Source organism: Neoarius graeffei, chromosome 25 (assembly GCF_027579695.1).
Source record: "Neoarius graeffei isolate fNeoGra1 chromosome 25, fNeoGra1.pri, whole genome shotgun sequence".
Lineage (NCBI taxonomy): Eukaryota > Metazoa > Chordata > Actinopteri > Siluriformes > Ariidae > Neoarius > Neoarius graeffei.
Window position 1 is genome coordinate 51,435,328 of NC_083593.1, and position 26,523 is coordinate 51,461,850.

The following is a 26,523-nucleotide window of genomic DNA, read 5'->3' on the forward strand; positions in this document are numbered from 1 at the left end:
GATGCACACTACGCTTCATTTGTTTTTTTTTTAATTTTTAAAAATGATCTTGTATCTTAACTTGTTCAATGCTCATTTTCACACTATTCCATCATCCGACACTCACATTAACTGCTTCAAAGGGATTTCTCATGTAAACAACCCAGCTAAACATACGAAAGTTTACTGAAGGATAAAAATACAGCAGCACAACATGTACACATCTATCCTGATGTAACACATTTAGTTTGCATAGTGTGTAACAGTTAGTGTTTGGGGGGAATTCAGATGTTCATTAACATTGTACCCAATTTCATTTTCTAAAATAACAATGCAAGAATTAGACATAATACGTATCCTCAAGTTTTGTGTTCTGCTAACGAAATCTGAACACCATATTATAACCGTAAACATAATTTTACAGGCTGATCTCGGAATGTTCGGACCTTGTAACACCTTTTGGTAGCTCCAGTCAACGATCTCACAGTTCCCCGTGTCCCATCTCGGTTTTAAGCTGCTCATTTTGGATGACGTCTGTCTCGGGTGCCTTCATGTTGGCGTTGTCTAGTTCCCTCCTGAGCTGCTCCAGCGGTGGTAAACCGAATATCAGGTTTCTCATCGCGATTGTAGTCATTAGAAATCTACATGAGACAAAGAACCATTTTTATTTCTTTTAAAAAGTGCATTAGAGAAGACCAGAACGTCAAGGATGTAGTAACTCATTTGGCCTGCCATCAAAACAACCATGACTCCCAAAACATTGAACTGAATTGAAATGTGACAGTGTGAGAGAGGACCAACCTCCATGACAAACTGCATACAACAGGAAAGTCAACAAAGGACTAAATTTTGTTCCCTGAGGGAAGATCGACCTAAAACATTGATCAGGACTGAATTTGCATGATAAATGAGAGACAATTATAATGAGAAGAAAATTTAAGCTGACCTAATTACTAATTTGTTCACAAAAATTTGACAATACAATGACCAAGTGTTGTACAGCAGGTCTAGTTCTTTCAAACAAAATCACAACAGAAATCTGTGGAGAACTGAGGGAGGGGACACGATTTAACTGAAAATAAAGTTGTAAACAATTTGTTTACAACAGGAAAATCAAACAAACAAACAACCAAGTTTTGTTCCTCGAGGGAAGATCTACCCAGAACTGAAATCGGATGAGAAATGAGAGAGGAGATAAAATTCTAGTGAGAGGCCTGGAAATTTTGCTAATTTGGTCTAATTACTAACTCATTAGCAAAAAATATTGACAAAACAATGACCAAGTTTTGTGCGGGGTGATGATTTCTTTCAAACAAAATCGGAATGGAAATCCGTGGAGGACTGACTGAGGAGATACAATTTAACTGAATTGTGGACGACTGACGCCACGCCATAGCGACAGCTCATCAACCATATGAGCTAATTAAACTTTTTTTTCCCCATGATTTGGTGTCTAATGGTTAAATGGGTTTGACATTTGAAGGATTTCTGCTGATTTTCATGAAGCTCAACGTGCTGGATCTACGGTGACCTGTAGAGGGTGTATAAAACAAGTATTCTGGATTGGAAGCTCGTTTTCCAAACGGGTTTTCTCAGTTTATCATTGAAATAGCCATTGTTTCTTATCATGTTCTACATATCTTACAGGTTTTTTTTTTTTAAATGACTACTGCACCGGGGCGGCACGGTGGTGTAGTGGTTAGCGCTGTCGCCTCACAGCAAGAAGGTCCTGGGTTCGAGCCCCGGGGCCGGCGAGGGCCTTTCTGTGCAGAGTTTGCATGTTCTCCCCGTGTCCGCGTGGGTTTCCTCCGGGTGCTCCGGTTTCCCCCACAGTCCAAAGACATGCAGGTTAGGTTAACTGGTGACTCTAAATTGACCGTAGGTGTGAATGTGAGTGTGAATGGTTGTCTGTGTCTATGTGTCAGCCCTGTGATGACCTGGCGACTTGTCCAGGGTGTACCCCGCCTTTCGCCCGTAGTCAGCTGGGATAGGCTTCAGCCTGCCTGCGACCCTGTAGAACAGGATAAAGCGGCTAGAGATAATGAGATGAGACTACTGCACCTTTAAAAGGTTAATTCAGTTTACTGACACTCACCAGCCACTTTAATAGGAACTTGTTCTTGATTCTAAGATTCCTGTTCTTGGCTGCAGGAGTGGAACCCGATGTGGTCTTCTGCTGTTGCATGCTGAGATGCTTTTCTGCTCTCCACAGTTATAAAAAGTTACTATATACTTCCTGGCAGCTCGACCCAATCTGGCCATTTTCCTCTGAGCTCAATTATCAACAAGTCGTTTGTTTCCACCCACAGAACTGCCGCTCACTCAACTTAGTGTTTTTTGTTTTCTGCACCATTCTGTGTAAACTCTAGAGATTGAAAACCCCAGGAGATCAGCAGTTTCTGAAATACTCAAACCAGTCCATCTGGCTCAAACCAACACCCATGCCACAATGAAAGTCACACTTTGAGATCACAGTTTCTCCCATTCTGATGTTTAAAGTGACCATTAACTGAAGCTCTTTGATTTATATCTGCATGATTTGAGGCATCAAGAGATTGGCTGATTAGAGAACTGCATCAAACAGCTGCAGGTGGATGGGTGTTCGTAATAAAGGGACCGGTGAGTGTACAGTTGTGCTCATAAGTTTACATACCCTGGCAGAATCTATGATTCTTTGACCGTTTTTCAGAGAATATGAATGATAACACAAAAACATCTTTTCCACTCATGCTTAGTGGTTGGGTGAAACCATTTATTGTCAAACAACTGTGTTTTCTCTTTTTAAATCATAACGACAACAGAAACTACCCAAATGACCCTGATCAAAAGTTCACATACCCTGGTGATTTTGGCCTGATAACATGCACAGAAGTTGACACAAATGGGTTTGAATGGCTACTAAAGGTAGCATCCTGACCTGTGATCTGTTTGCTTGTAATCAGTGTGTGTGCATAAAAGCTGAGTGAGTTTCTGGGATCCAGACAGACTTTTGCATCTGTCATCCAGCCACTGACGTTTCTGGATTCTGAGTCATGGGGAAAGCAAAAGAATTGTCAACGGATCTACGGGAAAAGGTAGTTGAACTGTATAAAACAGGAAAGGGATACAAAAAGATATCCAAGGAATTTAATGCCAGTCAGCAGTGTTCAAACTGTGATTTAAAGGAAAAGGCAACTTTTGTACAAAACCAGGTGTGTAATAGGAGAAAAACATACGTAATCAATTCCGTTAATTATTTCCATTATATATCGAACATGAAAAAATATTTTTAACTTTGAAATCATGAATTGACACAGAGGAGTCGAAGTTGGAGGAGTCAGCCATTTTGAGATTGTGGGTAACTATAAACCAATCAGAATCTTTCGTTAATGCGCCTCCCTCTGATCTGTGACGTCACTGGGCCCATGAAAACAGTGTTTACAAGCAGATCACTGTGATTAGGAGTCCCGGCAGGTGGCTTGTATTCGATTCGTTTATATCCCGACCTTGTCAGCTGTCAGATTTATGTTCATGGACCCGGTAAGCTGGCAAATATTTTTTTTTTCTTTACCAAATTCTAACAGAAAACGAGAGCGCCCGAAAGGGAAAACTGAGCCGAGCCGCTTCACGCATGTGCAGTAGGCTTGGTAGGACAAATCCAAATAGGAGTCATTCAGGATTCAGCTAGGGCTGGGCGATATGAGAAATTATATCACGATATATTTTTTCAAAATTTTCGATAACGATATATATCACGATATAAATCAAATCACCATTTTTGTATTTTCTTTAATTTTCTGCTCAAAATATGAACATTACAAATTAGTAGTTCCTTCCTAATTAACAAAAATAGCTTAACAAGCCTTCAAGTTTCACAGAACCAAAACAAACTGGATGCACATTCTTTTGTTCTTTTTGTTCAAATGAATAAACTGAAAAATAAAAACTATATACCATTGTTAATCATTTGTGCAAATTCTAGCAGCTTTCAAATAAACATAAAAGACATATTGACGTGTAAACCTTATGCTGCAAGGAGAAAAAAGTGCAATCCAGTACGTCAGTGTGTTTAAGGTTTTGTGTAACACTTTGTTGTATGTCCGATTTTAAATATCCAAAATACCTCCACACAACCGAAGATCTCTGGCCCTTCTTTTCAACAATGTCCTCCAGGGCAGTGCTCTGACTTTTTCCTGTTCAGAACTCCGGTCAGTCGGCTTCTCACTCATTTTTATAATCGCTTTGTTGGAGAAATGCCACGCTCCTGCAAACTTCACCACAGCCATGCTGTGCGTTGCTGCTACACGTGTGTGTGTTTGTGTGTGCATGCAACCTAACTTGAGGTGGCTCTCTTCCAACTGATTGGTTACATGCGGTACTGTTTAGTTATGATTGGCTATTCGCGTGTCTGTCAAAACTTCGGATGAAGTAATTTTATTGAAGGCGTAGGCTTATCGTAGGCATATCATACGTGTCTAATTTCTAATCGTAGAGATTTTATATCGTGAATAACATCGTAATCGTAAAATCGCCCAGCCCTAGATTCAGCCATGTTTTTGCTCCGTGTTTTTACTCAACCAAAGTTATACAGTATTATGAGCTTTAAGTTGCATAAATAAAACCATTTGGTGAAACTTTGAAGAAGCGATTGTACTGGTTTTTTACCTTATTACCATGAAGCACTGAAGAGTTCTTTTCAGTGGTGGGCCGCATGACGTCACACAGTAGATCAATATGGCGGAACGCATCTTCGCTGAGCTCAGTGCAAGCCCATATTATTAAAAGTTAAAAGATACTGTTATGCGGTCTGTTCTTTCTCTATAAATTCCATGATCGATTACTTTATATATTTATCTATCTATTTGTGGTGATTTTGTACAAAAGTTGCCTTTTCCTTTAACAAATGGAAAATCAGGGGCTCTATTAAAGCCAAGCAAATGCCACAAGATATCTCGCCTACAATACGCCAAACAGCACAGAGACAAGCCTCAAAACTTCTGGAACAAGGTAATTTGGAGTGATGAGACCAAAATTGAACTTTTTGGCCACAATCATAAACGTTACATTTGGAGAGGTGTCAACAAGGCCTATGATGAAAGGAACACCATTCCTACTGTAAAGCACGGAGGTGGATCGCTGATGTTTTGGGGATGTGTGAGCTACAAAGGCACAGGAAACTTGGTCAAAGTTGAAGGAAAGATGAATGCAGCACGTTATCAGCAAATACTGGAGGCAAATTTGCACTCATCAGCCCGGAAGCTGCGTATGGGACGTACTTGGACATTCCAACATGACAACGATCCAAAACGCAAGGCGAAGTTGACCTGTCATTGGCTACAGCAGAACAAAGTAAAGGTTCTGGAGTGGCCATCTCAGTCTCCTGACCTCAATATCATTGAGCCACTCTGGGGAGCCACTCTCAAGCGTGCAGTTCATGCAAGACAGCCCAGGAATTTACAGGAACTGGAGGCTTTTTGCCAAGAAGAATGGGCAGCTTTACCATCTGAGAAAATAAAGAGCCTCATCCACAACTACCACAAAAGACTTCAGGCTGTCATTGATGTTAGAGGGGGCAATAGACAGTATTAAAAACTGGGGTATGTAAACTTTTGATCAGGGTTATTTGGATGTTTTTTGTTGTCATTATGATTTAAAAAGAGAAAACACAGTTGTTTATCAATAAATGGCTTCACCCAACCACTAACCATGAGTGGGGAAAAAAGTTTTTGTGTTATCATTCATATTCTCTGAAAAAAGGCCAAGAAAGCAAAAATTCTGCCAGGGTATGTAAACTTATGAGCACAACTGTATATCACAGTGCTGTTGAATTCTGATTGGTCAGAAGGTGTTGATTAATTTATCACAGCAGCTCAGACAGTAGTGCCAGCTTTAATTTAAATACCAGATTTAGATTACTGTGCATGTTTTCTGATTAGGCTAAGTTGGCTCTGCATAGGCTAATAAACAAATTTCAAGTTTGCAGTGTGTGCTTTCGACTTATTTACCTTCAAGAGAGAATAAAAGAAGGAAGGGTGGTAAAGGTACTACTGTTTATAGCTGCTACGACATAAGTGAGAAACAACTGTATTATTCATGGCTCTGAGATGGTATCAAACCTTTTTTGGCAAAAATATTAGTTCTAACAATGTTCAGAACATATGTGAAAGGTTTTACACCAAAAATATACTTTAGAATACATCTAATAAATATGAAGATAAAGATTCATCTGCTTTGACCTTACAGTCAAACCTTTACGAGAAAATATCTTTCAAAAAATTACAATTTTCAGAAAATAAAGTAAGAAACAAAACATAATGGGCCATGCTGTTACAGGAAAATAACTAACGACAGGGTGGTGTACTAGGTTACCACATTGACGTCAAAGATCCAAGATCGGATCTTGTACGTATTCAGATAAATCTACAACTAATTATACTTTTTAAAAAACTTCAAGTAGTGTGAACACTGTTGCTAGGGAACATGGATGCCAAACATAAGCTGGATAATAACTCAGGCAAATGATTTAGTAATTAGCCTTTATCTGGATGATGTAAAGGCACAGCGTCAGTTTATATGAGAAAACTATCCAAAGATCAACATTCCCCTCACATGTTGAAAAATTACTAAACTAATATTACATCTGCTAATTAAACGGCCATGGTTTCTGAGCCTTGATATCAAGAATCTATTGACTGGCTGTTCCTCTTTTCCTTTGTCGTAACTTAGCGCAGTTATAATTAGTGTCTATGGTGTGAATAACATTCTCTATAGCACTAGTGTAGCACTAACTGCTCATTTTATGCTTAAACTTTTATTAAATATCTTTTTTTTTTTTGAGGTAAGGAAAACAACAGACTGAAATGGCTTTAGGTATCTGATAAATATCAGGTTTATCTAAAACAAACCATCTTACCCTCGTCGGATCATGTAGTACTTTTTCGTAGTGAATCGGTTGAACCTTTCAAGTATGGGTGCCTCTCGTCGCTTTTTCTTCTCCTGCATGCGCTTCTGGTGCTTGAGGAAGAGCCGTACCAGCGGGTCTGTGGCGGTGACCTCTGAGCCCTCATCATCGAGACCAGTTATCAGCGGCTGTAGCTCTGGGGGCAGAGGCTCGGTCTCTAAAAGACAGTTTGAACTGTACTTAAAGCAGACATACTTTTACATAGCCTTTTTTTTTGTAATCACTAAGCATTTCAGTAAAATGACTCAAATGTGAGATCTGTATTAAATCTACATTAATTTATCAATGACATCATTGTAGGTCTCATTTTCATCATGAATTCTTATCCTTAATGCACTACATCTCATCTCATTATCTCTAGCTGCTTTATCCTGTTCTACAGAGTCGCAGGCAAGCTGGAGCCTATCCCAGCTGACTACGGGCGAAAGGCAGGGTACACCCTGGACAAGTCGCCAGGTCATCACAGTGCACTACATTTATAATTAAAATTAATTCACTGTTCAAGCATCCTAAAGGAAGGACCATGTTCTGCACAATGTCCTGAAACTCCTTGTTAACGAATGTGTGGTAAATCTCACCGAGGCCGCATGCACTGACCTGTCCCATTGCGGACTTTCTCCTGAAGCTCCAAAAGCTTGGTGAAGTTCTTCTGCAGTGCTGCTTCGGTGGTGTTCACATAGATGTACATGTAGCAGGACGGTGCATCGGCCACAGTGTACACTTTGTGATATGCTCCAGCAGGAAGCTACATGGACACGGATACCGTTACACCTCTATCAGACGCTAATTAGCCTCGGCTAAATCCAGTCAAGCACATGCAGATGTACTGTGGGTCATATATTATACACTACCGTTCAAAAGTTTGGGGTCACCCAGACAATTTTGTGTTTTCCATGAGAAGTCACACTTTTATTTACCACCATAAGTTGTAAAATGAATAGAAAATATAGTCAAGACATTTTTCTGGCCGGCGGCACGGTGGTGTAGTGGTTACCGCTGTCGCCTCACAGCAAGAAGGTCCGGGTTCGAGCCCCGTGGCCGGCGAGGGCCTTTCTGTGCGGAGTTTGCATGTTCTCCCCGTGTCCGCGTGGGTTTCCTCCGGGTGCTCCGGTTTCCCCCACAGTCCGAAGACATGCAGGTTAGGTTAACTGGTGACTCTAAATTGACCGTGAGTGTGAATGGTTGTCTGTGTCTATGTGTCAGCCCTGTGATGACCTGGCGACTTGTCCAGGGTGTACCCCGCCTTTCGCCCGTAGTCAGCTGGGATAGGCTCCAGCTTGCCTGCGACCCTGTAGAACAGGATAAAGCGGCTAGAGATAATGAGATGAGAATGAGATTTTTCTGGCCATTTTGAGCATTTAATCGACCCCACAAATGTGATGCTCCAGAAACTCAATCTGCTCAAAGGAAGGTCAGTTTTATAGCTTCTCTAAAGAGCTCAACTGTTTTCAGCTGCGCTAACATGATTGTACAAGGGTTTTCTAATCATCCATTAGCCTTCTGAGGCAATGAGCAAACACATTGTACCATTAGAACACTGGAGTGAGAGTTGCTGGAAATGGGCCTCTATACACCTATGGAGATATTGCACCAAAAACCAGACATTTGCAGCTAGAATAGTCATTTACCACATTAGCAATGTATAGAGTGGATTTCTGATTAGTAGGGCTGTGCCGATAGACGATGCCATCGTCCATCGACGATGGTGGTCGTCCATCACGATGGAGAGCCACCATCGTGATACCACGCCCCCTCCTGTCATAATCATGCATATACGGTATCATCTGGGCCTATTTAACCTAAAAAGTTAGTTTTTTGTTAGTTTTGTTTAATATATAACATATAATTATAAATACATAATTATATAAATCATTATAAAGTACTATCCTATTACCGCTTGTTCACGTAGGCTATGGTGCAGGGACGTGCTAGTGAACATAACGTGGTTACACAAATACAGTATACTACTAATAATAAATTTTGACTTCATTTTTTAGCCTACACTATACTTTTAATGTAAAATTTGTCATGTTGTTCAAACAAATAGCCACTATTAACGACTTCAGTCGGGAAATATTGCACCTTATCAAACGGCAGTGAAGCGCGGACTTCGGCAGAAGTCAAATAACTTTAATCTGGTACATAGGCCTACTTTCAGACACAAAATGGTCCACTCTAAGCCATAATGTCAAACCAAAGGGAAGAATGAAGGTGATTCTGACAAATGTAAAGACAGTAAAAAAAAAAAAAAAAAACAATATTAAATCATGATTTTAAAAGCTGGTGCAATAATTCAAACACTAATAAATTGGAAAAATTAGCGCGTTCAAGTGCGCACTAAAGGCCGAAACGCATCTTCAATTGATATGGTGTAAATAAACAATGAGTAATAGCTTAAGTGTAGTTTCTTCTCATAGTTTGAATACTAGTCTTTCATTGTTAGAGCAGATTAATATCTTGCCGTGATCAGTGAGTGCTCGGGGAGGTTCATTTCCACCTGCGCTTTGCGCAGCTCATTTCTCCGAAGCCAGCTGTGCGCAAACGCAGTGTTGACTGCTCGGCAAACTCCAAACACTTGGTCTGTACTGGCCCTCTGTTGCGCAAGCGAATTGGTTATGGCCAGGTTCAAATTGTGCCCAAAACAACTTAACCACGGCATCTCAATTGCCTGATGGCTGTGACAATATTCGCCCCGTTGTTATACAGGCAATCTTTTTCTCCTCTATTTTCCATTCGGCAAGTGTCTCGCGCAATGCGTCTTCTAAATTGTCCACTGAATGTGTCTCTGGCATGAAACTCGTCTGCAGGCATTTGGACTGCATTGCCCACTCTCGGTCCACATAATGTACGGTAGCTGACATGTAGGGCATCATGTTGCAGCTGGACCACATATCCGTTATCAAGGCCAAATATTCCACATCACCTAGCGCTTTTTTTTCTTTACGTGCCAAAGCCTCGGATGAGTATCTAATGCTTTTAATAATAATAATAATAATAATAATAATATATTTAATAATGTGGTATTAAAATCCCCCCTCCCCCCGCCCACGATATGATCGTCCATCACGATGTTTGCACTGTAAACATCGTCGATGCCAATTAAGGGGACATCGCACAGCCCTACTGATTAGTTTAAAGTGATCTTCATTGAAAAGAACAGTGCTTTTCTTTCAAAAATAAGGAAATTTCAAAGTGACCCCAAACTTTTGAATGGTAGTGTGTATACACACACACACACACACACACACACAGCTTTTACCTGCATCTTTTCTCCTGGAGTCAGTGTATAGTTCTTCTTCTCATCCAATATCTCCACCTTCACGTTGCCCTGCAGTACCTGCACACTAGTGTTCCCCAGATCCTCGCTGACGTAGTTCTCTAGATGAAGGCCTGCCAACATAATGCCACAAAGGTCAACTGCAGTGCACATAGTGCTCCAGCACTCTGATACAAATAGAAGGAAAGTCCATTTTAAAGGGGGGGGCGGGTTAGATCACAAGTTGATTTGTGGTGCTATTTCTACGGTCATGTGACGATCCTACTGTTCATGAACCTGGTTTTTATCTGCTTTAAAATCAGTAAAAAGAATTTGGAAAGGAAAGTGCGTTTTCAGGTTCAACCCTTAAAAAAAAAAACAGAAATTCCATTTAGTAAATAATCTTAATTTCCATCTGCTTCCATGTGAACAGCCGTGACCTGAAGATTAGAGAAGCAATCTTGGGCCCGAAGGGCCACTGGGTTGATTCCTGGGACCAGCAGGAAAAAATGTGAGGGGAGCTGAGTGAATGAACAGCACTTACCCCTCCCTCTGCATCATGGCTGAAATGCCCTAAAGTAAGGTACCTAACCCTACATAGCTGCTCACTGCCCTGCGTATGTGTGTGCTCACGTACGAGTGCATGTGTGTTTTCACGGCTTCAGATGGGTTAAATGCAGAGGAGGAATTTCACTGTGCTTGAGTGTACATGTGACAAAGGCGTCGTCTTATATACTGTACAGGTTAGCATTTCAACATTTGCCTTATTGTCACCAAATCACTTGTTAGTGTATTTATGATAAGTCTGCTACTTCAACACTTACAGTGGTCTTGCAGGGTAAGATACCTTATACCTTTAAATAAGACTCGGACAACACACATAGTGACGTAGTATATTTTTCTTCAAAAAAGGTTGCATATCATACTCCTTATACTTATGGAATATGGAGGCTGGTGTGTACCTGGGAAGTCCGCTATAAAGACCACTTCTGTCTGGTTATCCAGTGTCCCCTCAATCTCCTCAAACTTCATCCTCCATGGGGACAGATCGACCAGTAGGGGCATGAGCCACGGGTTGGCACGAAACGGAGACCAGTCTGCTTTCACGATATCAACACGGGGGTCAAATATCCTACAGTGACAGAAGAAATATTATATATATTATTAAGACAATACTTATACAATTACCTTCTACTGAGTTTGGGTCAGATTTCCGAAGTCACCAGAATAGATCAATCATTTATTTGGTCAAAGTCTCAGTACGTGTTCATCAATTTTATCTAGTTGCTTTTAATTTTTCAGCTGTTTTTTTGGCTCATCTCCCCCCCATATACTTTTTATATTATATGGACATGAGTGTTTTACTGGGAAATACACCACTCGTATTTTTCATACGAACTACATTCGGGGGGGGGGGTGGCACAGTGGTGTAGTGGTTAGCGCTGTCGCCTCACAGCAAGAAGGTCCGGGTTCGAGCCCCGTGGCCGGCGAGGGCTTTTCTGTGCGGAGTTTGCATGTTCTCCCCGTGTCCACGTGGGTTTCCTCTGGGTGCTCCGGTTTCCCCCACCGTCCAAAGACATGCAGGTTAGGTTAACTGGTGACTCTAAATTGACCGTAGGTGTGAATGTGAGTGTGAATGGTTGTCTGTGTCTATGTGTCAGCCCTGTGATGACCTGGCGACTTGTCCAGGGTGTACCCCGCCTTTCGCCCGTAGTCAGCTGGGATAGGCTCCAGCTTGCCTGCGATCCTGTAGAAGGATAAAGCGGCTAGAGATAATGAGATGAGACTACATTCGGATAGTAACCATGACATTTCTCTATATTTCACTCATGAGAAAATCGATGAATTGTTTTGATACATTTGGGCACTTTTTGTTTATGAATGTGTCTATATAATAAATAAATAATGTCACTTGTTGGCTTGAAGAGATGAAATTTATCTTCTTGTGCTGAAAAACTCGCATTTTTCATACGAAATACAACACGGAGCTGAGTGACATATTTAAAGGTCTCATTGCATCGTTTTTTCATTAATTGTGCGGTGGTCTCTAGTATGAAAGAATGCCCTGTGAGCCGGTTTTGGTGAAAAAAAAAATGCTGTGGTTCTCCTGTTTCAGGCTGTTCTAGTTTGGTGGAGGAGTGGGTGGCGGGAGAACGACAGGATTTCAGCTCATTCATTAATATTCATGACACGTAAACGTGTTACCTCTGATTGGCTAACAGCACTGTGACGCTACCTCCAGTGGGTCAGACCAAGCGGATGTGGGTGTCTTTGTAAAAACTGTTTTGATTGGCTATTATGGTCTCGACATCGATGTTTTGACCAATAACAATTTAAGGCCCGGTCACACAGCACTCCGCGTCTATATCACGTACAAAAAGATACAAAAATCTGGTGGACGTGGTCGTAAGTGGTAATTTTTGGTCAATTTTGGCTTTGCCGTGCTTTGTACGGGGTATGGCCGTCGGCGGCTGTTTCACTGCTGCAGCACTGCCAAATCACGGGTAACCGCGGCTCAGCGTCGTTGGAAGAGCGGCTTGCTGCGCATATAAAAGCGGTAGGATATGTTGAGCCTGTATCAGTTGGTTCTGTTGGTGCTGGAGCATTAAGATGAGGACATCACAGCGTTGAGGGTTCATGTTCACCCCTTGACATCTAGACTGCAAGTGCCGAGGTCTCAGAAAATTACGGTATTTACATGCCGCAAATCAGAAGTGATGCAGAAGTGATTAGACAGTGATCAATCGAATTTAGAACTTGTTTGAGACGTCATTTAACGGGCTTAGACAGTGCTATGTACACGGAAAAATCCATTTCTCAGTGATAAGCCGCTAAACACACGCTATATCCCGTGATACCAACGCGTAACACCCGTCTGATGACCGTGCTCTGCCCGTGATAGACCGCCAAACTTTCGCGTCTTACCACGTCTCCCCAAGTTTTAATAACGGCCGGGACACTGATTATCACGTGTTTTTCACCTGTGTTGCACGTCTTTACCACGTGTGCCGGCCGTGGTTGTCCGCGGTCTAAAGTTTTGAGCAGTCCAAAACTTTTTGCCGCGTCCGACGCCGTTCCGATTTTCCCCTGCGTCCTGTCACGTCTGTATATTGACTGTAACACGTCTTAAGTTCGACATCAACACGAACAATATCGTCTGCTTCACGGGAGAGCACTTTTTGACGGGTTTTGGCCGTGATAAAGCCGTAAAGCGCTGTGTGACCGGGCCTATAGATAACACGAATTTTACATCACATTCAATGAGATTTAAACGAGACTAAAGACGGCGGCTTACAAATAATGTGTAAACATCGTTGGAGTTAATAAAGTTTGAACAGCATGAAGGAACATACCCCAACCCCCTGAAATTAATAAAAAAAAATTCTCAATGGATTTGGCATAATATAAAAAGGTCGTTTTTTTACTCAGAAAAAGCGGAAATCTGCCGAAAAGCGGAAAACTCTCATCCCTGCCTAGCTTGTGACCATGTCATGCATGCTAACGTGGAGAATATGAACATGCTATTTTGTAACAAAAACCTTCGAACAAAAAGTTCATGTTTTACTTGCAGCTTGTGAGCTGGTGGTCGATGATCTTGATGGTACAGATCCAGGTATTAAAAACAACCTCGAAGCAAAACCACTACTGAAGGCACCGAAGTTTAAAGTCACTGTGGTTGAAATGATCAGAACACAGTACTAACGTTGCATTATACTTCGCTGGTGGTGTTCCAAAGATAAATTCCAACCATTTCTTCTTCAGCTCTTCTATCTTGGGCAAGAAATGCAACGTTGATGTGTTACTGCCACAAATAACACAGGCACGAGCTTGTTCAGCCATGTTTTCAACTTGCTGTTAGGTCCTCTTCGTTAGCTACTGACGAGATGGGCTCTGCTATCTCTCGTCACACTTAAACCCGAACTTTCTTCCCGTGGGCGGTCACAAGCCAAGGTGGGCGAGGCCGTGACTACTAATTTTCGAACTTACGTAAGTTCGTAGGGCTTTTTCAGATTCGCTCGTTTTTCCGACTATTTTCTTTCATAAGCTAATACAGGGAATGGGAGTAGAATTACATTTTCACATGCAGCATGCATATGCAACTCGGAGTGAACTACGGTATTTCAAAAAGAGCCAGTATTAAATGTTTTTGGTGGAATAGCACCTTTAAATAATATTGGCTGGCGTTGAGTGGTCTATCAAATATATTCCATTCAGCTAGCATGATACTGAACGGAATATATCCGATTATACCACAAAAAAAAGCCAGCCAATATTATTATTCATACACATTCCTTTCGGGTGTTCGTGTCTTTCAAAATTCTCTCAATCTTCCGTATTTAATGAAGCAAACTTGGCGGCCATATTTGTTTACAAACTGTCACAGTTCTTCGCTAACGTGGAAGTTTGACGTCACCAACGTGACGTTATGTCTTGACAACCATGCAACATCATAAACCATATTCAACGCTCATTCTCCATTGGGTAGAGTGACGTAATACACATAGGATAAGCGATATGCTAACAATATTGCATGCTATCAAACCAAATGAACGAAACCCGCTAGAAGGGAATAGAATACATGTTTTTGTTCCATGGAAAAAGTGTCCTGTATGTATAATAATTCCCGATATTTCACTCTGATGATGTCACTCCCAGTGTTTTCCCGCTTACTAGACATGCATTGTCAAAATGGCGAACCAGTTCAAAATTAAAATTCTTTTGATGAACTTGCATTTTGTTTTTTTTGTGGATGAGTCCATATTCCATTTAATATAAAGAACACTACACAGTGGCACAAAGATATGAAGTTTATCTTCTTGTGCTGCAAATATTTTCACTCATTCACTTTGCTCACTCGCGATCTATACATTCACCACTCAAAGATAAACTTCACATCTTCGCACCACCGTGTAATACCCTCTTATGCTGCATTCACAACAGCAGCGAATTTTCACTCATCACTCTACAATGGGGGCTGGTTTGTGGTCCTATCTTTAGTTAGCTATAAAAGCTATGACAGACCACCCATTTTATTGCAAATTAAATAAAATCTTCTGACAAAGACCGACAAACGTATTCCTGCTAAAATTAAATTCTGGAGAGAAGCCACTTGTGTGAACTACACTGTAGAAAACTGAAAATGTTTGCTCCAAGACCAAATTTGGGGGAGAAAAAAAAAAACACAGTTAAAGAGTTAAAGCTTGTAGTAGTAGAGAGCCTGGAACTAAACAGCATGGAAATCTGTGATATATCACAGTAAGGGGAAAGAAGCATACCAGCGCTCCTATTAGTTAACCCCCACATTGCTTTACTTCTCATTTACATAATGGTAAAGTTAAACTCCACTTTTCTGCAGCTAATGGTTGCTCCACCTGCTGTTCCTGAAGACGGACCTAAATTTTAAAATATGAAAATCTGATGGCAAAATTTCATCCAATTACCGCTTTTAATCCGTAAATCCTTACCTCTGTTGGAAGCGGTCATTAATGGATACCCAGATGTCGAAGTAAATCTGGGGCTCGCTGATGTTGTACCGGGGTAGTGTGCGACTCAGGCAGGCAGCGTACTGCTTCAGCATGTCTCCGTGATCCTTCCATCTCCGAGTCTGCGTAAAAACCTGTAGCATACCAAATTACACTGTTACAGCGTTGGTCTGGAAGGACTAAAACAGTGAGCAGTTTTGTGAGCAGTGTGGTCTTAAAGTCTGAATCTACTATAACTTATAATTAATTTATCAAATACAACATTTGTTTCAGTTTGTACACATTATCCATGAATCCGTGTGTTTCACTAATGGAGCACGTAGTGGGAAAATTACCCCAGGGCTGAGGTAACCGATCTCTCCTGTTACTCCATCTTTGTAGGTGATTTTAACATGTTGGTGGGAACGAGAGTGGACCATCATGTCCCACGAGTAGCCGTACAGCCCATTAGTCCAGTTATTGTAGCCCTGTAGAGAACCCAGAGATAAATCCATCAGCATCATCTAATACGCCATAAATAATAATGCAAAAGTAAGCACAGACGTGACTCTACGTATGTAGTCTAAATGTCCTTTGCTTAAATGTACCGTATAACAAAAAAGACATCACATCGTCAAGACAGAAAGAAATTACTTTTGTAATGAAATGGGAATAGGGCATGAAAAACTGCTCCACGATGTAGACAATGGTGAAAATGGTGGCCATCTTGTGTCTGAAACGCTGTGTGGAGGGTTTAGAAACTGTCTGTGTGTCTGTTCGCTTGGTCGAGCGGCCTGACGGACTCAGATACAGACACGAGGAGCTCGGTTGAGGAGGCGGAGTCACCATGGGCAGGACGGGCCAAAGGAACTTTGGGAAGTGGCTGAAGAAGCGCCTGGGCCAGTCAGCGTAGCAGAACAGAGGACTCGTGGCCAGCATGGTATAGGCAAACATTCCTGCATGGGTTTACAAAAAAATCCAAATTATGTGTCTTCAAAAGAATTAGGCTGAAAGTTATTTCACATCACACACATTATCTCTAGCCGCTTTATCCTTCTACAGGGTCGCAGGCAAGCTGGAGCCTATCCCAGCTGACTACGGGCGAAAGGCGGGGTTTCTATTAAAAAATACCCAAAATATCCTGTTTGTCTCATTCATAAGCTTTATATTGGTATCTATGGAGGGAACTTGAACATCACAAACATTTCCAATATGTTTATTTCATCTCGCTAGTGAGCCAAACATCATTGTAATACAAAAGATGTAAAATGGCTCATATTAATCTTAGAACAGCATTAAACTCTTTACCAGACCTGATTAGTCATGATTAAATGATAAATCGTTCATGACGCTGAACTGCACTACAATATTGCTGTTCTCTGGGAAAACTGCTCTATATACTGTATCAAGAATCCATTTTCTGATTATTTAAAGCCATCACTTTTATTTCCCTAGACTATAATACATGTCTTTCCCTTTTAATAGAAGCTGTGACTCAGATGACAGCAATTTTTATATCCAAGATTTCTCACATCATCTGATAATTAGTTACTGAATCTGACCCACTGTGTTGAGCCTCTTACCGATCTCGAAGAGTTGCGAGTTCATGCAGTGAAAGTAGGTGACAAAGAAGGTGGCGACCGGGCGAGTGGCATCAAAAAACAGCAGATAACCAGCTGTGAGATCCAGGATGAGACCTCCACCATGGACCACCAACAGACTGACCAACTCCACAGGCAGGATCACCCTAATAAAATAAAACAACATGGGATTCACATTTTAATGTTATGATGAATTCAACTGATCAGCTCATGACAGGGTTGAGCAGATGGGAACAAGCAAAATTCCTACATTTGCAACTAAACATGTCTCGAGACCATTTTAAACACACCCTCAAGCCTATTAAATGGTCTTCTTAGAAGGGTGAATGAGCAAGTCCATATAAATACAGAATTTAGGAGCAGAAAATGTCCAGAAATCATTGAGTCAACAATTCATGTTTGTAGAGGGTGTTTTCAGTTCAGGGAAAGTGCATTCCTATTTTTAAACCTGCTTCTCGTTCTTCCCTCCTCTTCAAGCATATGACAAATCTGTTCCAAGATTTAAGTGGAAGTTGATGAGTAAAGCACAGCACAGTTCTTTGGCATTTGGGCGAAATGGTGGTGTAGTGGTTAGCACGGTCGCCTCACAGCAAGAAGGTTCCAGGTTCGAACCCAGTGGCCAGCGAGGGCCTTTCTGTGTGGAGTTTGCATGTTCTCCCTGTGTCCACGTGGGTTTCCTCCGGGTGCTCCGGTTTCCCCCACAGTAGGGCGGCCTTGGGCTGAAGTGCCCTTGAGCAAGATACCTGACTTCTGTGTTCGCGTGTTCACTGCTTCAGATGCAGGTTAAATGCAGAGGATGAATTTCACTGTGCTTGAAGAATAAAGGTTTCTTCTTCTTCATATTTTCAGTACAACTTCAAACTGAGTTTTTAAAAAAGGCCAAAGTATTATCTGACTCACTTGAAAGGGTCAAAAAGCCAATGATGAGCCAAATATTTCATGGAGTAACCCTGCATCCAATCAGCATCCAGCTTCTTCACCCCAGCGATGAAGTAAACTATGAAGATCTGTCAAGCAAACCAAAAACATGATCACCAAAAAAAAAAAAAAAAAATCACATTATACATGGCATGTCAGTGAAATGAGGAGTTTCACAAACCTGCATTCTGAGTAAAGTATAATTCCACAACGGCACATGTGCATTCCTCTTCCTTGGGTTAAGGAGTCCATCGACTGACCTACAAACGAGCACGAAAACCAACGAATGAGGTTTCCTTCATATAAATTGAACACTCAAATCTAGAATGCATTATTAAAGGTCTGATGACACGTTTTTGACATCTTTGGCGATGTTTTATAACATAAAAAGTAATTCCTGATGATCCATATATTAATTCACGAATGCGCCTATTTTACAAGTTATGATAAAAAACGCGGCTATTTAGGCAAATTTGACAGGGCTGCAGCACCCAGGAGACGAATGAGGAGGAGGGGCTATATGATGTCAGCGAAAGAATCTTCCTCCTCACTTACCAGTTTGTTGTTGATGCGACAGGTGTTCAGTTTGTCATTATTAGTAATATTATTATACATTATTATTATTATTATAATATATATATGTTATTATGCCTTCGCGTTGTGTTGCCGGCTTTTGCTCCAAAACCCACAAGGATGGGGTAAGTTTATTCAAGTTTCCCAGAGATCCCAAGGTGCATGCGAAGTGGGTGAAGCAAGTCAGGCGCACTCGTGACAAGTGGGAGCCCTCACCAACATCTGTCCTGTGCTCTGAACACTTCGATTTGGATTGTTTTGACACCCTTCCCAGCTTAAAAGAATCTCTTGGGTGTGCAGTTCAGCACAAACGTGTGTTACTACCATCAGCAGTGCCTACAGTATTCCAGAGGGGGTCTACTAGTAGCTATGCCGGATCCAGCAGTCGCCTGGGACAAGGCGACTCCTCCAAAGACAGTCCTCCTGTCAGAACATGTGTTGAGAAACGACATAAGATAAAGGTACGTAGAGCTATAGAGTGCTCCGCCATGATGCTAAAAATAGTAACACTGCGGTCTGCGCGGCCATCTTGGAAGTGACTCGCTCCAGAGCGCTCATAGAGTACACATCATAGAGTACACATTCATGATAATCATAAATGTAATCATAAAGTCGGCGTGATATCAGTCATGTATTTGCTTGTGAAAGCTTGCGGCTTTCATGTAACTGCTGCCTAGCAACGAGAGGCAAAGGGTAAAGAGGGTAGGCTATCATAGATTCTATTTGGAAGAGATCAACACATGATTGCTTAAAAATTAGGTATTTTAACAATTTGCATCTGTTTTGTGATTATCGTGACATTTGTGTGTTATATAGAACTGTATGTCTTATCAGCACATCGAGGATCTTCCACCGGAGGCTTTAGCAAGTACTCGTAGCAACACTACACTTTACCCTTTGCCATGCGTTGTTAGGGAACGGTAGCAAGTACCCCGATGACCGACTTCAAGAATATGTAGAAAAAATTTAGAAATTATACTTTCCAAAAGTCATTTAAGCTTAGTGAATTGCATTTCCATTTATATTGTAGGTTCTTGCTGATGTTTTTGCGGAGTATGACGCAGCTGCTGAATCAGAAGCTGCGGAGTTTGTATGTACTAGTTGTGAACATTCACATTATTATCAATCTCATTTATTTAAAATCAGATAAAATCATGCCATCATGATCAGTGCTTAAAGTACCAGTATTTGGTTGTTCTTTTGTTCAGAGGAAGAGCTAGCACTAGAGAGTTCACCGGCGTTTTCATGCGCCATTTCCATTGAGTAGAACAGCCAGCGAACCGCAGCGTGTTCTTCCGCTGACGTCACAGCATGGCCGCGAGCCACGGACCCAGTTTTCTTGCGCTGTGCTATTAAAAGTTGGATATTCGCGTAACAACAGCTTCTTTTCACGTAATTATAACAGAAATCTAACATGTTTGCCATGTTGTATAGTTTATTTAAGAAATTGCATAGAGTCATGTTCGTGTCATCAGACCTTTAACCGAAACAGCAGCTGCTGGCACAGAACAGATTAAAAAGGTTACAAATGAGAGCAAGACAATACTGAATTTAACACTTTTCTCATGAATATGATATTTCATTAAATGTTAAGTGACTGTTTAAACAATTAGCCTTTTAAGAATCTGAGTAGCACACATGATCTGCTTAATCAACGTGACTTTACTAGGAATAGGAATGAGATTTAACAATAATCAAAAAGTCTGATTTAAAAAGTGTCTGAATGCATTTTAAGGGAATCTGTGGAGGGAACAGAGAGGAGACAACAAAATACGTTACAGATTTCTATCTACATCCATGGTCTCACCAGTATCTGTTGCCGTCCATGAGCGTGAGCTGGAATCCAATGAGCCCGTAGAGATATGAGTGATTGTTCCAGGCCGTTTTGTCCAAGAAGAAAACATACCAGTAGGTGGAGATGAACATGAGGCAGGAGAGGCGGTAAAAACAGCCGAGCATGATACCAACAGCACCTGTGTAACACGCACACACTCTCTGGTGGTTAAATTTCATTTAATCAGCTATTTGCAAACTTGATCATATGCCATCAGCACTTCGCTTTTCCCCCCTACACAGTGCCTAGCATAAATATTACTTGTTTTACTAATAACACACTAATATACATCACCTAATGTTAGCTAGCTTACTATAAAGCTTAGCTATTTCTTTCAACTAGTCTAATAGACTAATTAATACTAGTTGACTAGTATTAATTAGTCTACTGTTAGTGAGCAAACTTAGCTAGCTAGTGGATTTACCTAAAAGTATTGGGTAAACACTGAACTAACACAGAAATTCATTTAAATTAGTTTGCCTTATGTTACCCAGCAAACTAGGGTGGCCAGACGTCCGTCTTTAGGCTGGACCATCCGTCTTTTCTGTCTTGTCCGGCGTCCGGCGCAGCATCAAGCCGGACGCACATTTGTCCTCCTTTTAGAGACGATGAGCGGAATTATATAATATCGACTTGCCAGACTGGAAGAGCAGAGTTCTAGAATAACGTTTTGTAGGGAAACTGCAGATCTGTGCTGCACACTAGTAATCTACAATAAAGAGTCTATGGCTCGATGTTTTTTGGCATGCAATGCGAACTCCGCACCGCGAGGCGTTGCGTTCTAGAACGCGTTGCGCTCTATCCTTTGATGATCTTCCTGGCGCGTGCCTAGAGGTTGATCAGTTTTTTTGTACAGTAAAATTCCTCCATGAACATGTCAAAGGCACAGGCTACTTCAAAGAGTCTGACTGTTCTCTCTCTCACTCACTCACACACACACACACACACACACACAAAGACACCTACGAATTCTGAAGACACTGAAAGACTGAAGCATGATATACTGTTTTAAAAAGTTTTATAATGTTGCTGGTTATGTTGCCTATTTGTTCTTTGAGAATCTACAAATGTTGTGCTTTTTGGTACTCAGCACCTTAAGTTTAATTTCAGTGGTTTGTTAACTCCACAATGTCTCATCTCATCTCATTATCTCAAGCCGCTTTATCCTTCTACAGGGTCGCAGGCAAGCTGGAGCCTATCCCAGCTGACTACGGGCGAAAGGCGGGGTACACCCTGGACAAGTCGCCAGGTCATCACAGGGCTGACACATAGACACAGACAACCATTCACACTCACATTCACACCTACGGTCAATTTAGAGTCACCAGTTAACCTAACCTGCATGTCTTTGGACTGTGGGGGAAACCGGAGCACCCGGAGGAAACCCACGCGGACACGGGGAGAACATGCAAACTCCGCACAGAAAGGCCCTCGCCGGCCCCGGGGCTCGAGCCCAGGACCTTCTTGCTGTGAGGCGACAGCGCTAACCACTACACCACCGTGCCGCCTAACTCCACAATGTTTTTAATAAATATAAATACTGTGTGTTCTAGCCAGTTAAGAGCTAATACATGAATTATAATAAATACTATGAATGCTTTGATTGACCTTACTCTTTTTTCCCCACAATCATAATCTTTAACCCTACAAAATTGCGATGTTGATTTCACCAAACTTGAGTGACTTGCATAAAAATAATCTTCAATCTTGCCACTGAGGTTTACATAAAAATTTGAGGGCTATGAATCAGATGGGATTTGCCATTATTCACCCTAAAATTGATTAGAATGCAGGAAATTGCATCTAAGAAATACAAAATTTTCTGGGGCCCCCAGACCCCCCGTCCAAATAATGTCCTCCTTTTTGGTGTTATGGAAATGGTCACCCTACAGCAAACTTAGGTACTGTACATATTTACCTAGCCTACATGATTAAATAGCTTTCCTGAGGTAAACTAGCTTGCTAGGGATTTTATATAATAGCTATAAAACAGAAACTAATTTAAATGAGTTTGAAATCATGTTAGCTACCAAATTTAGCTACATATCTACCCAACCTACATCATTAAATAGTTTTCCTGAGGTAAACTAGCTTGCTAGAGATTTTATATAATACAATATTTATAAAAACAGAAATTAATTTAAATTAGTTTGAATTATGTTAGCTAGCAAACTTAGCTACATATTTACCGAGCCTACATGATTAAATAGTTTTCCTGAGGTAAACTAGCTTTCTAGAGATTTTATATAATACAGTAGTTATAAACAGAAAGTTATTTAAATTAGTTTGAATCATGTTAGCAAACTTAGCTACATATTTACCTGATTAAATAGTTTTCCTGAGGTAAACTAGCTTGCTAGAGATTTTAAATACTACAGTGGTTATAAAACAGAAATTAATTTAAATTAGTTTGCCTCACATTAACTAGCAATCTTAGCTAGTCTACATATTTACCTAGCCCACATGATTAAATTATTTTCCTGAAGTAAACTAGCTTGCTAGAGATTTTATATAATAGCTATAAAGCAGAAACTAATTTCAATTAGTTTGCCTCATGTTAGCTAGCAAACATAGCTACATATTTACTGAGCCTACAGGATTAAATAATTTTCCTGAGGTAAACTAGCTTGCTAGAGATTTTATATAATACAGTGGTTATAAAACAGAAATTAATTTTAATTAGCTTGAATCATGTTAGCTAGCAATCTTAGCTACATATTTACCTAACCTACATAATTAGATCATTTTCCTGAAGTTAGCAAGCTTGCTCAATGATTTGCTTAGTGTTAAACACAGAACTAAATTTAAATTAGTTTACTTCATGGTAGCCACATCGAACTTTCAAATTCCAATTGCAATTATTTCAGTTGTTCAGTATTATTAACCATTAAATTCCACATTAATTAGGGCTTTATAGAAATATATGACGTTGATAAATGTAATTCATTTTGTAAAAGTTTTAAAATCACATATCAGGCTAACATTCACCTACAGCACCATTTAGGTAGCAGGCTAGTTTAGCTAAATGTCGCTAAAGTATTATATAGTGTAATTAAAACCAGTGAAGGAATATTGGCCACTAACTCTATGATCACTATCAGTGTTTTAGGAGTTCACGTTTATCTCTGACCATCTAATTTTAAAATAAATGTGACGTATGCGTCATATACACATTCTAACTCATTGGTAGTACAGATTTAGCCCAAGAGCTGACTCTGGATGTGTTATGTTTCTTATTCCTTGTGTCTTGCTGAGGTGACAGAACACACGATGGTCAGCGGTGAGAACACTCCCTGGCTCACCCTGTAGATCTCTTTCCTTTTTATCTATTCCCCCCATCCCTTCTCTTCTTCGTCTCACTTATGTACACAAGCTTGGCCTTTCCAGTGTTTGGACTGGACAGGTTTAGACTTTCTGAAGTTATACTTCCATTGGTGAAAAATCTGATCTGAAGATACTCCAAGCAATACTCCACAAATAAACACTGAAGATCAATCCAAACTTTGTTTGTTTGTCTGTTCCCAGACTCTGGGCCATGGATAACTGTGGAATCGTCAGGACTCAAACTTCTTTACTGAATTTCTAACGCTAGGATAAATATTTAGCATCCTTGGCTCGCTACGTGATATCAAATAGTAAAGCGAAGTAATGTTAGCAGTAGCTAATAGCTCTGAGTTAATAATTAAAGCAGGACTCGTGAGTTAAAATGGGTTTAACGGTCAGTGCTTTGGACTGAAATGGAAGAGTAGAAATCTCAGAAGCTCACTGACCGAGGAACATCACCAGATAGACAAGGTACATCCAGTCCATAGGCAGAGGCTCCAAGAAGTTGAAAAGAGGGAAGCGGCAAACAGGAGCCCCATCCAGGTATTTATAGTCCAGGTGACTGAGGCCGCGTTCCTGTGTGATGTCCATGGCCATCAGCATACCTACAAATAACACAGTGTTCAGTAGTAGAGCTGTACACCTGTGAGAGGACGAAGCAGCTAGAAGGAACCCCAAACCAAAACATTTCTTTCAGGAAACGAGGAATCCCAAAGGAAATCTAAGGACACTTGCTCAAAGATGTATTTACTTTATTTGAGTCTCCAGTGCACAACCACTTACTTCATCGGTATAAATATCTGTCTATCTGTCTGTGTGTGTGTTTGCTGCCATGCTCATAGTTGAGGGTCAGTGATCCAGTAAACTATCAACGAGCTTCCATGAATTCTCTTGGAAGATTATAGCACACCAGAGGGACTCAAGCCCTCATCTGGTGGCAGGTACACATACACACCTACGGGCAATTTAGAGTAGGCAATTTAACTAATCTGCATGTCTTTAAACTGTGAGAGGAAACCAGAGCATTCGAAAGAAACTCATGCAGGCATGAGGAGAACATGCAAACTCCACACAGAAAGGCTCCAGTCGGCTGATGGGCTTGAACCCAGAACCTTCTTGCTGTGAGGTGACAATACACCATATATTTGATGTGTTTCTGGGGGAAGCCATGAAGGTTAGAGAAGCAGCTTTGGGACCAAAAGGTCACTGGTTCAATTCCCTGGACCAAAAGGAATGGTTGAAGTGCCCTTGAGCAAGGCACCTAATCCCAACTGTCTGAACTCTGGGTACGTTGTATGTCGCTTTGGATAAGAGTGTCTGCTAATGTAATGTTAGGATTTCATTCAAATGATCAGTCAGAGGCGGCACGGTGGTGTAGTGGTTAGCGCTGTCGCCTCACAGCAAGAAGGTCCGGATTCGAGCCCCGCGGCCGGCGAGGGCCTTTCTGTGCGGAGTTTGCATGTTCTCCCCGTGTCCGCGTGGGTTTCCTCCGGGTGCTCCGGTTTCCCCCACAGTCCAAAGACATGCAGGTTAGGTTAACTGGTGACTCTAAATTGACCGTAGGTGTGAATGTGAGTGTGAATGGTTGTCTACGTGTCAGCCCTGTGATGACCTGGCGACTTGTCCAGGGTGTACCCCGCCTTTCGCCCGTAGTCAGCTGGGATAGGCTCCAGCTTGCCTGCGACCCTGTAGAACAGGATAAAGCAGCTAGAGATAATGAGATGAGATGATCAGTCAGACCGCCTGTGCTTCGCAGACCCCACAGAGAACCACTGGACTAACTGACCAGGTAGAAAAAATTCTAGAAACTTCACAACACTCATGTAAATGTCTGGATTTAGCTACTGTATTTTGATCCTGAGTCTTAAACACCTCAGTCATGGGAACACCATCTCACCAAAGAGGCAGCGGAAGATACCGAGCGATGCCGGGTCAGTGGGGCGATTCAAGAGGCAGACGAAGCGGTGCCATGACGTCAGGTCCTCCTTCTCAAAGCCAAACAGACGCTGCATCCGGCTCCTGACCTGTGGCTCTGTGGCTGATCTGCCTCTTCCATTTCCTTTACTTGACTTTTTGGGCTGCTTAGTAGAAGGAGCACCTGTGATTGTAGGCAAATCAGTGTGGAAAATGAAATAATAACTTATTCATTTACACTGAACATTATCCTGCAAGATCATATCAGGTTTATCTTCTGCAAAAATGCATGTGTATAAACAACTTTTTCAGTAACACAAACACATCAACAGTAAGTTATACAGAAGATCATAATAAATCATTTAATGTGATAAGTTATTAAAGAGGAACTAGCTCATAAAAAAGAAACAACAACATTCAATGCATATATGCAATGTTATTATTGTTGTTGTTTTTATTTATTTATTTATTTTATTCCGCCCAGGTGCGCTGCAATTGTTTACCTGCGCTCGTGCCCGCTGCCATTGCGCCTCTGCGTGCACCGGATGTTGAAATCATAGCGCATGAATTTGCTCTGGACACGTAAACCAATGATCTACGTGTCAAATGGTAGGAGTACTACCTGTCTGAACTCCCATTGTTTCTTTCATACCCATATTATGACAAATCCCGCCTTCGCTCACTGCAACAGGCTAGCACTACTGCTAGCAAAAAAATAGGCC

General features: G+C 41.2%; 1 protein-coding gene across 1 annotated transcript; it reads right to left on the reverse strand.

The window, feature by feature from the left end:
- Positions 1 to 14: 14 nt before the first annotated feature.
- Positions 15 to 26,432, reverse strand: ggcx (gamma-glutamyl carboxylase). The gene is made up of 15 exons (XM_060909671.1): positions 26,305 to 26,432; positions 25,785 to 25,985; positions 24,334 to 24,492; positions 20,537 to 20,702; positions 18,338 to 18,416; positions 18,139 to 18,245; positions 17,221 to 17,384; positions 16,292 to 16,593; positions 15,994 to 16,125; positions 15,641 to 15,792; positions 11,138 to 11,307; positions 10,179 to 10,309; positions 7,517 to 7,664; positions 6,872 to 7,076; positions 15 to 620 (listed from the first exon to the last, which is right to left on the reverse strand). Exons 1-15 carry the CDS (start codon positions 26,357 to 26,359, stop codon positions 461 to 463), a joined length of 2,331 nt encoding a protein of 776 aa, XP_060765654.1. The 5' UTR covers positions 26,360 to 26,432; the 3' UTR covers positions 15 to 460.
- Positions 26,433 to 26,523: the final 91 nt, after the last annotated feature.